The sequence below is a fragment of the Pyrus communis genome, chromosome 6 (genome assembly GCF_041283825.1).
Source record: "Pyrus communis isolate YQ-2024b chromosome 6, ASM4128382v1, whole genome shotgun sequence".
NCBI lineage: Eukaryota > Viridiplantae > Streptophyta > Magnoliopsida > Rosales > Rosaceae > Pyrus > Pyrus communis.
In genome coordinates, this window is record NC_142570.1 from 6,105,546 (window position 1) to 6,122,160 (window position 16,615).

At 35.3% G+C, this 16,615-nt stretch overlaps 1 protein-coding gene, 1 non-coding gene and 1 pseudogene across 3 annotated transcripts; 2 read left to right on the forward strand and 1 right to left on the reverse strand.

The window, feature by feature from the left end:
• Positions 1-274: 274 nt before the first annotated feature.
• TRNAQ-UUG (transfer RNA glutamine (anticodon UUG)) lies at positions 275-346 on the forward strand. Its single transcript has one exon. It is a non-coding gene; the product is annotated as a tRNA-Gln (tRNA).
• A 341-nt stretch (positions 347-687) lies between these two features.
• On the reverse strand, positions 688-10,331 carry LOC137710495 (LEAF RUST 10 DISEASE-RESISTANCE LOCUS RECEPTOR-LIKE PROTEIN KINASE-like 2.8). 2 transcript variants are annotated; one of them, XM_068449536.2, is made up of 3 exons: positions 9,521-10,331; positions 2,472-2,498; positions 688-1,902 (listed from the first exon to the last, which is right to left on the reverse strand). In XM_068449536.2, exons 1-3 carry the CDS (start codon positions 10,251-10,253, stop codon positions 782-784), a joined length of 1,881 nt encoding a protein of 626 aa, XP_068305637.2. In that variant the 5' UTR covers positions 10,254-10,331; the 3' UTR covers positions 688-781. The 2 variants fall into 2 exon arrangements, with proteins under 2 accessions (XP_068305637.2, XP_088551723.1); XM_088695597.1 differs by lacking the exon at positions 2,472-2,498.
• LOC148696173 (uncharacterized) lies at positions 7,928-9,198 on the forward strand (annotated as a pseudogene).
• Positions 10,332-16,615: the final 6,284 nt, after the last annotated feature.

The following is a 16,615-nucleotide window of genomic DNA, read 5'->3' on the forward strand; positions in this document are numbered from 1 at the left end:
AGACTGAAAATATTCTTTTGTGATGTTAGGGTTTTAAATTATTCAATAAACTTTGAGGGTTTTTCCTATCTTTTAGTGAATTAAAATTTCTTATGCGTCAAGCTTATTTTTGGTATTTAGCTTGTTATTCGTGAGTCTAAAATTTCTCACCTATAAATAAAGATGAATATGCTATGAATTTGACTATTTTTAATGAGAATAAAAAAATTGAATATATTACAAATATAATAGTACTGAAGAATAATTAGCTTGTTTTGGCCTTCATTAACGTATTGGTTCTATGGTGTAGTGGTTAGCACTCTGGACTTTGAATCCAGCGACCTGGGTTCGACTCCCGGTAGGACCTCTTTTTATTCCTTAATTTTTTGTATATAATATATACCTGGAAGGCCCCACGTGGAAAACCTTTTGGTGGTTTGTAGTCTGCTTCTCCAGCTGGAGCTACCGTACGCTATCCACGTGTTTATAGCACTCTGGAAACAGAAGAAAACGCGATGGAAGCTACACCGATCACATTCCGTCCACAGAAACTTTTGTTCGGTGCGGTCGGTTTCGGTGGTCCAGTCAAACTCTAGCCAGATCTACGATGGACGAAGGAGATCGGATGAACCTCTTGAAAGTATCCCTAGACTAGCTAGTCAGTGTACTTTACTGAACAGAATTAGAAGGAAACATGTTTCATATATATCATGCAAAAAAATTTTGTTTCTCAAAGCAAACTTTTCTTACAATTCATCAGGAATTCCTAATTACCAAAGATCTGCTAACAAATCTAGTTGCCCTAGCTTGTTTCATCAGACTGTTGGTTTGTACTCATAGAGTTTTCTGCAGCTGTTGTATGAGAAAACAAGGAAGGCTTGGGTGCAATTTGCAAGGACTGAACGGGTCCTTCCAACATCTCCACCACTTTGGTCATCGATGGCCGATCGGAAGGAATGGTCTGAATGCACCACATGCTTATTAACACCATCTTTCTTGCTATTTCATTTTCCTCCTCACTGCTAGCCCCAAAAACATTCGCATTGTTCTCTAGCTCTAGATCTTTATAAATGTAATGCGGAAACATTTCACTCGTATGAGACACTCCGGAATCCAAATTCTTTCTTGCTCCAACCATTTCGAGAACCAGCATTCCGTAGCTGTACACATCAGACTTGTGAGACACTCCTCCAAAGCTCCGACTAAATACTTCAGGTGCGATGTATCCTGCAGTTCCTCTTGTGCCCAACATCGACACAATGCTCTCCTTCGCTTTGCATAGTTTTGCAAGACCGAAATCAGCGATTTTCGGGCAAAAGTCTTTGTCCAAAAGAATGTTTTGCGGCTTTATGTCGAAATGCAAAATTCTCGTGTTGCAACCGCGGTGCAAGTACTCTAGTCCTCGCGCAACACCGACTGCTATTTCGGATAATGTCTTCCACGCCAAGCGACAATTGTCAATATCGGATCCTTGCTTATGTATGAAATTATCAAGAGATCCGTTAGGCATAAATTCATAAATCAGAGCTCTTTTGTCCCTCTCGTAACAGAATCCGAAAAGTGTGACTACATTGACATGGGAAGTTCTACCAATGCTAGCAACCTCATTGATAAATTCTTCTCCATTTCCTTTCGAGTCGCTGAGGACTTTCACTGCAACAAGACAGCCGTCGGGTAGTTTTCCTCTGTAGACAGTGCCATATCCTCCTTTACCTATTTTATCTCTGAAGGAGATTGTCATTTTTTTCACGTCTGAATAACTATACCGCTTTGGAGTAAGTGATCCATAATTCCTTATAAAAGCCCCGACATCAAAATCATCCGTTTTATCCTTCTTTGAGAAGCATATTAATTTTTTTTTCCTCGATATGCATACTATGCAAATAACTGCTACAATAGTCCCCGAAACACCAGCAGAAATACCTATGTTAAAAAAATTGTTGAAGTTAGGCATTTCCTAAATTATTCGAGCACATAAAAGCATATTAAAAAGAAGGGAAATGATAACCACTCTTTTTTCTCCTCTGCTCACGGAAATAATAAACATGATTAAACTGTTAGAATATGATCATGATGCTCTTGACTTTATTATGTGTGTATTTGATATGTGGAGGTGCACTATAAGATTGGTGCACTTATATAAACTTAACCAAAAGGTATGACTTATCATAGGATGTTCAAACTCTTCTATAAATGATAATGATAGACAATCCAGAAAAGTCTTATAACTCTTTAGAAAGGGTACAATGAATGTCTATAAATGAAAGATTCATTCCTCCAACGTGAAAATAATCTCTTCGTTCTTTTGATGTGTTATTTCTCCTTTAGCAATATCACATAATCATCAACAGTCTAACAACGATTGAGATTAATCTCATGATATCTAGAAAGATGTACGAAAGAGAAAAGCGTATTATATGATTATCATTTCCTGAGCAAAAGACCAAAAAACTTCTACGATTTGCCATTCATCACATGCACGTAGTACTTACCAATTTTCCAACTAGGCGACAATGAACCTGCAACAGATAAAGGTTATGTGTTAAGTGTTGTAAACCTGTAATTCTACATCAGTAGATTCATTTGACAAAATTTATTAAATCATCTCAAGAAGTATATAGAACATAGGTTACGTTTATATTACCATATAATGAACTAAATGACAGAAAAGTTTAGTCCTTTGAACTAGGATTCTAATTAGTTTATGCAAAAAAAAAAATTGTAGATGAAGTAATTGTGCGCCCTACTTCTCCTCTTTCTCCCTCTTATCTTTCTCTGCAACTTCTCCTCTTAATTACTCTCTCTTTTCTCGCTCATCTTTTCTCTCTCTATTTCTCTCTTCTCTCCATAACCTCGTCATTGTGCACCCTACTTATACTGTTGCCGGTGCCTTTGTCAGATCCCGAGCACACTAGTTTGATGCATCAAACGTCGCCCGTGACGTGAGTGGATTTGGGAAGTTGTGGTTTTGGTGTATAAGGGGAGGAATAAGAAAAAAGAAGAGGTTGCTGAGTTTTTTGAGATTTGAGGGTGATGAGCTTTCTGAGATTAGGGCAAACCAATTTCCAGGTTTCTAACATTTAAGATATATGTTTGCTGGATAATTAATCTGCGGTTGCTGAGTTCATCTCCATTTTTTAATTTTTTTTATATTAAATAAAATAACCAATTTTCATATTTTATTAAAAAATAAAACACCCAAACCGAACCTAATAAAATTGAACCAAAAATGAACCAATCCATAAAAAGCCAACAAAAAGCCGAACCGATCCGTAAAAAGTTGACAAAAAACGAACCTATGAAATTCTTAGTAGTGCTTTCAAATTTAAGGAAGTGCTTTTATAATGGCCAATGAGTGTGACACTTTTATCTCTTACTTTAAAGAATGTTCTTTGAAGAGGTTAAGCGAGTGACAACAAAGGCCTAGCGGGTGGATCCTCCGGAGGTGGATGATTAAGAGAGGTCGGTGAGTTTTTCTTGCTTTCATAAAAAGTTTTATGATGCTACCTTGACCCTTAATGCAACCCTAACTCCAATGTCAAACTTAATACTCGGCACGGTGATTGCGATGCAAGTGGAGATACAAGAACAAATTTTAAACATCTCTAATATCACTTTGTAAAGTGTGCTACTTCCATGAAACTAAAATTTGGCAAATATTGGGTGACATTGACGAGGTTAACCCTATACTTTTTATAGCCCAAGCACTCGACTCGAGGTACAAATTCGAAATGTTGGAAACAAACCTAGGGATACTCGACTATGGATGAAAAAAAAATAGTGTAGGTGAAAGAAAATGTTAAAAGAAATATAACCGAGTTGTATAATGCGTATAAGGAGGGAGCGACCCCTAGTAGTAGTACAAGTGTGGAGAAAAGATCAAGTGTTGTAGTAGATGATGTTTTGGTGAGATAGCCAATGAAGTTAATATGTACTTTAACGATCCACATCAAAGCCTATCATATAAGGGTTTCAACCTTTTGGATTGGTGGAAAGGGAATTGTGGTACATATCCAACTCTTAGTAAGGTTGCTAAGGATGCTAATGAGAATGCCTTTAGTCTTGTTAAGGCTTTAGTGTGTACTAGTGGTTGGCTTAGGGGGAGTTAATTTTGTTTCTATGAGGTGCCTACGATCGATGAACTCACATTCTACAAGGAACTTGAAGACTTAGAGAAGAGTAAGTGAAATATTTAATTTTATGTTTTTTTTTTCCAGTGTTTATTATTCTATACATTTAATTTTCTAAATCATTTACGGTTTATTGTTTTAGGGATGCCTAATTTGGAAGGTGAGGAGAATCCAACTTAAGGAGAAGAAATGCCGTGTCCTCCACCACCTCAAGTTCAAGTTCAACAATGCCAATCACTACCTTCACGACCACCCATTTGAAGAGCACTACAACAAGGGTTAACCATCAACAAAGGCAAAGGGTTAACCATCAACAACAAGGGGAGAGGGTCAACCATCAACAAAGGAAAAGGGTCGAAGCGGGCAATCATCATGAACTTAAGCTTAACTTTTTGCTTTTGGTTTGTAACTTAAGTAAAATTCATTTGAAATTTTGGTTTGTACCCGAATTTTTTACTTTTGGGTTTGTAACTTAACTTATTTCATTTGGTTGCATGCATTTGAATTTAAGTATTTAGATAGTACTATAGAAGTATAAATTTGGCTTTAGTATGAATTAGTAAGAAATTAGGAATAAGAATTGAAATTTGAAACTAGGCTTCAATTTGTTACTCTTTCCCAAAAAATTGGGTTGAACAAAGTTCAGCCCAAAATCCAGAATTTAAAAATAAAAAAATAAAAAAATAAAAAAAAGAAAAAAAAACCTGACAATTTGGGCTAAAGGCCCAATCCTGAAATGTATCAAAATACTAAAAATTTTCGAGAATATTGAAATTTCGGTTTTCGAAATCTCGTCTCGAAAGGGGTCGGTTCGAGATTCAGTATGCCATTTTCGATTGAGGATCCTTATCCCCTAGAAATAAAGATGGGTGCGTATGAGGAGAAAAAATGATCCATATAAATCATTTCAGAATAACATGTTAGGGGATACATAACATACCTAATGGTTCAATTGAAGTTGAATCACATATGGTTGCGTACGATTGGTCTTGGCAAAAGCAAGCGAATCCACTGCTCGTCGTGTTAAGCCCACACCTATCACCTGATTCCTCACAACTGTAGCATTGATCATTAACACCTACAATGGTTGAGGCTTTAGTGTGTACTAGTCATTGGATTAGGAAATTTTGAGTAGAAATTTCATTGTCCCACATTGGTCACTATCAAAAGGTTCTCTCACTTTATAAGGTTTTGTCCCTTATAAATAGTAATTGGAGTGATGGACCAGGTAGAATGAAATTGGGCTCAACCTTAGGGTTGGGCTTTGGGGTGTACTAATTAATTGATAATTAATATATATATATATATATATAATTATCAACAGACTCATCTTTTCAGATGAAGTCTGAAGTGATGAAAGAACGCAGAGCAAAGCACCCTTTTGAGAAAGATGTCTTCTAACAAACACACCCAATTCTCATACATGTTGCGAACAGGTATAAACCTACTATATATACATCCATCTGCATGGCATTTAGAACACAGAAAAATCAAATTCTTCTTTTACAATCCTAAACATTCTTACTGAGAGAACCACATCGAAATTCGCTAGAAGTCAAGTTTTCCGGTGCTGGAATTCTGACTTTGATCGTTGAATCCTAGTGAAGCAGACATTCGTAGAACTACAAGCACTGAGAATGGACGAAATTTCTGTTGCAATACGCAAGCCTCGACCTTCAAGTTGTCTGTTTAATATTTTTTTTGTTTTGTTCATACTCTGTTAATTTATCTTTTCACATTTATTATTTATTTGCATATATAAATTATCATTGATTGTTGATTTTTATCCAACATTTGTTTCTATAAGGAGCCTACAATCGATGAACTCACATGACAAGGAACTTGAAGACTTAGAGAAGAGTAAGTGAAGTATTTAATTTTATGTTTTTATTTTCTTTGTATTTATTATTCTATACTTTGAATTTTCCAAATAATTTGAGGTTTATTGTTTTAGGGACACCTAATTTGGGAGGTGAGGAAAATCCAACTCAAGGAGAAGAAATGCCACCTCCTCCACTACCTCAAGTTCAAGTTCAACAACACCAATCACTACCTCCATGACCACCCATTTTAAGAGCACTACAATAAGGGGCAGAAGTTAACCATCAACAACAAGGGGAAAGGTTCAACCATCAACAAGGGCAAAGGCCGAAACGGGCAATCTTCATGAACTTAAGCTTAACTTTTTGCTTTTGGTTTGTAACTTAAGTTAAATTCATTTGGAATTTTGGTTTGTACCCTAATATTTGGCTTTTGAGTTTGTAACGTTACTTATTTCATTTGATTGTATGCATTATAAGTAGTTAGATAATACTATAGAAGTATAAATTTGGCTTTAGTATGAATTGGTATGAAATTATGAATAGGAATTGAAATTTGAAACTAGGTTTCAATTTAGGGATGGCAACGGTTCAGTTTAGGGACTGAAATGCTATATCCATTCGCATAACCATGAAAATTAACTATATCCATAATCACAAATTAACCATCGGGTTTTATAACCATACCCATCAGGTAACGGATTCTCCATTGGTTAACGGTTATATCCATCTTCGTCAATACGAAAAATATATTCGTTCAATTGACGTATGATAATTTAGTAAATATTAATTCGTAATTAAATATTTGATGTATAAAATGATTTAATGAATGGATCTTGTGGAGCATAAAAATTAAAGCTAAACATTGATAATGTTATCTTTGAAATCCTATAAGTACCATTGAATTCTCATAGATTGATTCATATCAAAACTTTTGAACTTTTCCACAAAATGCAACTCACACAATGCAATTTTTGTATTCTCAAGGTAGTGGATTCGATGAATAATAAATATACATATATATATATATATATATTATTTATATATATAACTTGGTTCAGATTTGGGGATGGATACGGATTGATGACCCTTATAACTATATCCAAAACCATAACTGAATAATATTCACAGTCTTTCCCCATACCCAAATATACCCGAATTTTTGTACCAAAATCCAATCCATTCGGGCGATTATCCACGGTTATCAGGTTTAACGATTAGAATTGCCATCCCTTCAATTTTTTACACTTTCCAAAAAAATTGGGCTGACCAAATTTCAGCCCAAAATCCCCAAAAACAAAAAATAAACCCAACAATTTGGGCTAAAGGCGCAGTCCCGACTGTATCAAAATACCGAAATTTTTTGGGAATTCCGAAATTTCGGTTCGGTTTCGATTTTCGGAATTCCATCTTGAAAAGGATCAGTTCGAGATTCAGTATGCCATTTTCGATTCAGGATCCCGATCCTCTAGAAATAAAGATAAGTGTGTATGAGCAGAAAAATGATCTATAGAAATCGTTTTAGAATAGAGAGTAATCCTAAGTAGACTAAATTTGCTAATTAAATGATGTGTCACTACTAAGAAATAAGCACGTTAATCAACACTTGAGTATTTATTATTCTATGTATTGAATTATCAAAATAATTTGAGGGTTTATTGTTTTAGGGACGCCTACTTTAGGAGGTGAGGAGAATCCAACTCAAGGAGAAGAAATGCCCACCTCATCCACCACATCAAGTTCAAGTTCAACAACACTAATCACTACTAGGGCAGGGCAAATGGGTCTTAGACTCGCAGATCGGGACGAGTACGAGGCAGGTGCATATATTGTAAATTCAAAATGAGGCGGGGCGATACAGGCCCATTTAATTAGTGGGGCGGGATGAGTACAAATTTAAGAGAAAACGGGCCCCCGGCCCCAACCATTTCCACCGTTCATTATAGGGAGATTAAATCTCCACCGTTTATTTCTTAGGTTATGTAGAATTCTCCAGACTTCTAGAGAAATCCTGACTTCGATCACAAACTTTCTCTAAGTCTCTCTCGCCCTTTCTTCTGCTCTCGAGAAAACTCAGAGGAGGCGCTATAACAACCGCCATGAGTGCAGCGGCTGAAGTTCTTTCGCGGGCTGAGGTGCTCACGATGTTCTACTCTTCTCTCCGAGTGGCTCGCAAATTCACCGACTAAAACATAAGGGAGTACACGAAACGTAGAGTCGTCGACGCGTTTCGTCAGAATCGGAACCTTTCAGACTCGTCTGCCATTTCCGCTGCAGTCTCAGATGGAGCTGGAGGTTGCCAAGCGGCAGGCTGTTATTTACTCTCTCTATGCTCCCAAGCTCAAGAGCGTCATGGAGGTTGATTCACAGCGGCCTCCAAATCCTGACGCATCTCGACCTTGATCTTGAATTCTCCTAGCTTCGTCCGTTTATGAACTGGCCGTTGAGTGTTTATGCATGAGGGGCTTGGTTGTCTAACTGTAATTATTGTTGGAAAAGCAGGAGCAGTTGACGGGGACGATGACCGGAGTGTCGGTGGGGATGGGGCCGACGTTGGACACGTTGTTGGTGGATGCGATCTGGGTGGGGAAGGAGTTGATAAGGTAGGTGATGGAGAAGGGAGAGTTGTAGAAAGGAGGGAGGGAGCGGAATGTGAGGTAGGAGAGGCATGAGGAAGCGACGACGTTGTAGACGTAGTCGTCGGTGGTGTTGTAGTGGTTGTAGCAGTCGAGTTGCTTGTTATCAACTGGTAGCGCCGATGAGTCGTTGGGGGTCGGTCAATCTCCATAAGCAGCCTCTTTGTTCTTCTTGGGTTACCTCGCTATTGTAAGAACCAGCCCGTTTCAAAACAGCCGGGTTAGGTCCAAATCTCATTTTGAAAAATCCAAAACCCACCCCGTCCCGCCCCGTGTTATTAACAAACGGGTTCGGTCCAGTTCCTTCAATTTTAGGTCCAGACCGACCCGTGCACATCCCTAATCACTACCTCTACGACCATCCATTGCAAGAGCATTACAACAAGGGGAATGTGTCAACCATCAACAAGGGAAAATGGTCAACCATCAACAAGGGAAAAGGGCGCAATCTTCATGAACTTAAGCTTAATTTTTTGCTTTTGGTTTGTAACTTAAGTAAAATTCATTTGGAATTTTGGTTTGTATCCTAATTTTTTGCTTTTAGGTTTGAAATTTAAGTAGTTTCATAGTACTATAGAAGTATAAATTTGGCTTTAGTATGAATTGGTATAAAATTATGAATTGGATTTGAAATTTGAAACTGGTCTTCAATTTGTTACACTTTCCCAAAATAATAAGCAGACTAAATTTCAGCCCAAAATCCAAAATTAAAAAAATATAAAAAAACCCAACAATTTGGGTTGAAGACATAGCCCCGAATTGTATCGAAATACAAAATTTTTGGAAAATCGAAATTTCGATTATGTGTAGGTTTTCGGATAGGTTCAGGATTCAGTATGCTATTTTTTTATTCACAATCCCGATCTGCTAGAAATAAAGATGGGTGTGTATGAAAAGAAAAAGTGATCCATAGAAATCATTTCAGAATAACATGTTAAGGGCATACATAACATACCTGATGGTTCAGTTGAAGTTGAATTGCATGTGGTTGCAGACGCCTGATTTTTGCAATAGCAAGTGAATCCACCAGTCGTCGTGTTAAGCCCACAGCGACCTCCTGATCGCTCACAACTATTGCATTGATCATTATCAATCTTAATTTCCAATTTAAAACCACCGTCTATCGCGTCCTGGAGAGTCGTTGGATTGCCTTCGAAATCAGCTGTACTAAAAATTGGAACAGTGACATTGACTTTACAGAGGCGGGTGTCAACTTGATCAGATCCGTTGTTTACATTGCATATATCCGAACTAAAATAAACTCTCGGAACATCCACCTCGCACCCGTAGTAAAATGTCACGTTCGTAAGACCGGAACTATAATTAAACAGAGAGAAGTTGATCCTGGTGTTAGCAAAACTCGAAGGACAGAGAGTTTTCCAATAGTCCTGCCTAGCAACTTTAATAGTCCGAGGACTACTTGAGTTCATTTCGAGAATTCTGTAGTCGATATTCGACATGTTGATCACCGGGACATCATCTAGGCATCGGAGCTCGAACCCAGGTTGGCCACAGTACTTGGGTCTGTTTACACCCCAAAAGGGGTACGAGATGTCTCTGATTCCGCCACAGCTAATAGCTTTGCTGCAGATTGAGTAGGGTTGACACAAACATAACTCAAAGTTGATTGAGATAAAGGAAGTGACCAAAAGGAAGGGAAACAAAGACCGAAGCAGAAGGTAATGCATGATTTTAGGAAGGTGAGGTGAGGGACAAAGTAAGACCAAGTTAAATAGAAAGAGGGAAGCATTCCAGCTCAGGATAATTTATTTCAACTAGGAAATTAAGGGTTTGTGATCACTGGCATACAATTAAAAGAGCTTCAGGGTGGGCTCCAAGTTACTCCAGGTCTGCTGGCCTTGTACATGTCTTATTTCTGTCTTTTTGCTAATATTGGCACATATCCTCCAACTTAATTTACAGATAACTATGTTAACTTTTTTCTATGACTTGTTTTATTAACACTTCACATATTGTTGAATATATCTGACATACTTAATACACTCCACATTTGCTACTTTAAGTAAAATTTATCTAATACACTCCATATACCTTTTCATAATACCCTCACACCCCACACCTCAACATACACCCAACATTTTCTATACACACCCCCACACTATTTATATTTATAGATAATGCTAGGGAGACTATATAGTTTGTAAATTAAATGACATTGAAGTTGATGATTAGATTATCACTTAAACGTTGATTAACGTATTTAATTCTTATTGATAACATATCATCTAGTTTGTAATTTTAGTCTACAAATTTAGTCTCACTAACATTACCTTTTAAAATGTTTTTTTTTAACCCACCGCCCCACCACCTTCTCCAACAAGAACCAACCACAATTGTTCTTCTTCTTCTTCTTTCATGCCATGCCAAATGTTGATTAAAGAAGTAGCATTGCGTTGGTTAAAAACTTGAGGTCACAACATTTAAAGGAAAGACAGTGCTTCAGTTCCTCCATTTCTTTTTGTTTAGACTTCAACCCAGGATAAGCGGGACAATGCTCCGAACTGTGAAAGAAACGAGAAAGAAAGGGACAATCTTTCCGAGCCCACTTTTTCTAAATATTCACCGGAATGTAATTTATTCTCCTCGAAAATAGGTGGGAAACCAGATATCCTTGAAACAAGGTTTGCAGATGAGGGCCTTTGTATTGCTTCTCTTAGCCGCACAACCAACCTATCAGACTAATTAAGAGGTTAATTGATTTGATTGGAGGAATTAGGTTCAGAAAGATGGAAATTGCCAAAGGAGGAGTATGAAAATGGGGACAAAAGTTGGGTTAATTGATTAATATCAATTATCAATGTGAAGTGCGTTTGGTTTTGGATTAAGATTCTCTTATGAATATTTTTTTTTTCAGTCAACGTTTTTGTAGTTTCATTGGTTATGATTTTGTTCTACAATTGAGAGTGAAAGCAGTTTTGTGAGTTGAAGAAGATAATAATCATGGGATATGTGATTTGAGGTGTATTTAGAATTTTTTATAACCATATGAGGTCGCAATAGTTATTGCATATTAAGGCAAATGAGTCATTTAATATTTAATTTTAATGTGGGGGTGCTAACAGAAAAAAGCCTTTTTCTATTTGATAATTTTTTTTTTTTTTGAACAAACGATATTCTCTGCGCTGAGAGGGTGGGGGAGTGGGCTAAACCTCATAATGAGCTAAACCTCACAGTGCGCTAGGAATATGTGGTCAAATTTGATTTTGACGAGAATCAAATTTAAAATCTCTCATTTATAAACGAAGAGAAATATTACTAAACAGTAATAAAGTTGAAAAAAAAAAATCCAAAATAATCAGACCGACTTTTATGTTAACAAGTTGGTCAAATCGAAAAGGATTCTTCACTTTCTTTCTGTAGTAGTTGGGTTCACACGGTGAGACTATTCAAAATACGTTTCCGTGGTCGTGGGTTTAGGGCAACTTTTCAAGTGTAGGACCTTTGAAACATTTAACGTGGTAATGACATAAAGGCTTCCAGGGTGGCCTCCAGTTGGCTCCAGGTCTGTTGTCTCCTTGTGTATGTCTCCTTTCACACGTATATTCTAACTTAATTGAGAGATAACTCTATTAAATTTTCTATTTGACATTTCAAAGTTAAAAAAAAAAAAAAAAAAAAATTCCAAAATAATCCAACCGATTTGATGTTTTTTTTTATTGAACAAATGATATTATCTACGCTAAAATGAGGGAGTAAATTAGCCTTATAATGAGCTAACAATAATGTGATTCATATTTGTCTTTGGCGAGAATTGAATCTGATATCTCTTACTTATAAGTAAAAAAAAATATCACTAAATCATAATACCATATGACAAATCCGACCGAAATTTAGGTTAACAAGTTGAGCAAATCCGAAATTATTCTTTACTTTCTTTCTGTGGCTGTTGGGTTTACAAGATGAGAAAATTGTAAATAGGATTCTTCACTTTTTTTTTTCCCCTGATTGCGGGATTTGGGCATCTTTTGAAGTTTTAGGACCTTTGAAACATTCCACGAGTTAATGGCATATAATTAAAAGACTTTTAGGGCGGACTCCAGGTGGCTCCATGTCTGTTATTCCTCTTCTTTTTTATTTTTTTATTTTTTTTTATTTTTTAATGTCTCTTATGTGTCTCTTTACTAATATTTTGACATATGTCTTCTAACTTATTGAGAGATAACTCTATTAACTTTTCTATTTGACATTTCAAAGTTTAAAATACTTCAGAATAACCACTTAATACTATAGTCTAGTTGTATTCATCTTCACTTTTAAGTGAGAGGTCTTAAGTTCAATTTTCGCCAAAAGCGAGTTTGAATCACATTATTGCTTGTTCATTATGAGGCTAAGCTCATCCCCTACTCCTTAATGTAGATAATATCATATTTTCCAAATAAAAAAAAAACTCCAGAATAATTAGGCTGACTTTTAGGTTAACAAAGAGCAAATTTGAAATAGGATTCTTTAATTTCTTTCCGTGACTATTGGGTTTAAAGGTGAGAAAATTCTAAATGGGTAATGCTTGGAAGATCAAATTTTTAAACTAAATTTTATAAACTAAATGATGTGGATGTGGATGTTGATGATTGAATTGTTAATAAGGGTTGATTAACGTACTTATTTCTTGTTAGTGACATATTTATTTGCAAATTCTGTTTAATTTTTTTGTCTCTTTTTTTACATGGTTGTGGGTTTAGGACCACTTTTCAAGTTTAGGACCTAGAATCATTCAATGAATTAATGATAAGGAACTGTTATTGGCACTTCAAACTTTCTACAATTAGAAAGAAAAATACACTTATGAGAAGTGTAGATTAATATTTTTGTAGTGCTAATAACAGTTCCCTAATAATATATAATTAAAAGATTTTCAGGTTAGGTGGGCTCTTGTGTGTTGATAAATTGATATGGAAGCTTCCCGTAGGTCATCCAATTTATTGTCCATAAAATTGAATGAGGATCCTCTTCGTGAGGATTATGGGGATTCTTCAATCGTGTTCGTTCATCGTATATCGTGAAACCAATTTTTATTAAGTACTATTTATGTTCAATTTTAAATAAAAATATTTAAAATAATTTTTGACTGTACGATATATGATGAACGGACACAATTTATTAGTACCTATTTATGTTCAATTTTAAATAAAAATATTTAAAATAATTTTTGATTGTACGATATATGATGAACGGACACAATTAGAGGATCCCCATTCCATAAAATTCATGTGCCCACCCAATTGTAATAAATGAATATTCAGCAAAACTGACCAAACACATGTAGTAAAATTCATCTGAATCATAATAATCATTTTAAAGTCATACATGCGAAAAATTAATCAAATTAAAAATTGTTTAAGGAAATTGTTTAAGGAAACTTTTTTAGTTCTTCCACATAAACTACTGTTCGTGGGTATCAATGGCGTAGGCAAACTCAAGCCAGATCTACCATGGATGAGGGAGATCGGATAACGTACCTCTTCCAAAATTAAGAAGAAAAGTATCACTAGACTAGCTAGTTGGTGTACTTTATTGAACATAATCATAATGAAACATGTTTATGTTGTAGGCCTATTTGACTGAACTGTATAAAGAACAGAGAGGGAGAAAGGTCGGTGACAACAAGAGAGAAGAGAGAGATTTAATTATGAGGTGTGTCTTCCCAATATGTCTTTATTTATAGTAGTAAAATAGATATAATCCTTACTTTTTTAGGATTACATCTCTTAATAAGTAATCAACTCCTAATAGGAATATACAAGATACTTCTAGATACAATAGGATTTACACAATCACATTCCTAATCCAATAGGACTGTAACACTCCTCCTTGAGTGTGTAAATACTCAAACAAAATGTCGCATCAAATCTTCAGCAGATGAGGTAGAACAGTTGATGAAGTCGTCCGCATAACGGGTGAACATGAGTCTCAAACACAAGTAAGTAAGTATGCATTGGTAGTAAAACTCACAAAACATCGCTTTGGTAAAGCCCAAGACATGGGGAAAACTCATAGACTAAGGAGAAAAGTGAGAAGTATGTAGAATGTCTTAAACAAATGTCAAACAGGACGAAAGTAGTGAACTCAATGGAGTATAATCATCCCAGGATGAGTGCCTCGTTAAAACCATTTAATGCATTTAATGCATTCACTGATGCATTATATAAGAAAAAATAGACTTAGTTTTCTAATAGGGAAATATGACAAAGCAAAGCAGTATCGTAGATTTAGGTTTATGATGAGGCTTAATTTAGTTAACTTCCAGTGGTCAAGAGAGGAAAAAATATGGGAGCTTTAAAGAAAAACTTACGGTATTGTTCACTTTAATAAAAAATCATATTTTTACACTAAAAAGTCAATCCTAGTACTATTTATTTTACCCTTTATTTTATCTTTATCGTTAAAACTCAAAGTTTTCAAACCCTTTTCATTAGTTTTTCTAAAAAAATATAGGACAAATATGAGAGTTTTAACGAAAAGCTCACAATATTGTTCATTTTAACGAAAAAACATATTTTTACATTAAAAAGTCAATCATGGTACTATTTATTTTACCCTTTATTTTATTCTTATCGTTAAAATTTAAAGTTATCAAATTTTTTTCATTAGTTTTTCTAAAAAATATACGAGAAAGGAAATAGAGTGGGCCAACAATCAAAGGTACCACTGGAGAAAAAACCTGAGTCTCGTGTCCAATCAAGTCGTCTATTAGACTATCGGTACTTTGGTCTCATCTGACTTCACAGATGACGTTGTTGGATACCCCAACCCAAACTTGGACATTTGAAGCATATTATTCAACAAGGTTTGAATCTATGGTGGAAGTATTAATGGATTATTGGATGTCACCGCTGCAGTTCAACTGAACTCAAATTTGGAAAAATGCAGAGGGTGAAGGTGCAAATCATCTTCATCAATTTCTCATGTATATCGACGGGACAGATTAGGGAAACTTTAAGTTTGTGAGTTGTTATGTTTGATATTTTAGGTTGAGTAGTGTTATATTTATTATCTATTTATACTATCTTTTATATTATTTCTTTAATAAAGGCAAGGTCGATGATAAAAATAATATTTTTGTTTTACATTTGGATAATGTTAAAGAGACTAAATTTTTAGACAAAATTTTAGAAACTAAAAGATATGGAAATTGATGATTGATTTATTACTTAAGCGTTAATAAACGTATTCATTCTTATTGATGATATATCATTTATTTATCTTCCTAACATTACACTTTAAATGTAAGACTTTACAAGAGTGCTAGGCAGTCAATGCAAATTTGGGCTTGTAATTTCTACACAAAATACACACTTTATTTTAACATATATATTCAGGGTAATTAGACTATTCCAAACGCGTCTGCCAAGAAACATAAGTATTATAAGAGCAACTCAAACTTGACATATATCGTTCAACTTCCACTAAAGAAATATTGTTAAAGACTTTTATCAGTATCATGACAAAACGCACAAAACCTCAGTTGCTTGGAATGGGTGGAGCTCTGGATAGGTAATAAAAGTTCAAATTTATACGCTTTTTAATTGGAAAATATTTTTTCTCATCACCCTCAAATGATGATCCGTACTGTTCACCATATTATTTATCATGTTAGATTAGTTTAAATTTTAAAGATGTGTAACAGGTAGACACAAATCAAAACATTTAAACTCATCCAATAATAATCGGGAGGTTTAACAAAACGCTCCCGATACTGTTCCCTTTTAACGAAAAACCACATTTATATCTTTTCTTGGTACTATTCACTATATCTTTAAAAAGGGATTTTCATTAAAAGGGGAGTTTTTTTGGACTTTTTGTTAGTTTTCCTATAATAATTAGCATGATGGTGAGCATTACCACCACGTGAGGGTGCTAAGCATTACCACCACGCGAGGGTAATAAGCATTACCACCACTTGAGGCTTGTGAGTAAAAATGCACCCTTTTAATTATGGGTTACTCTGATTGACAGATGCATGATGGGGATTAGTTTATAATTGAACGGTGGAGATTGGTCTAGCTAATGAAAGCTATTAGAAAAGTTTGTT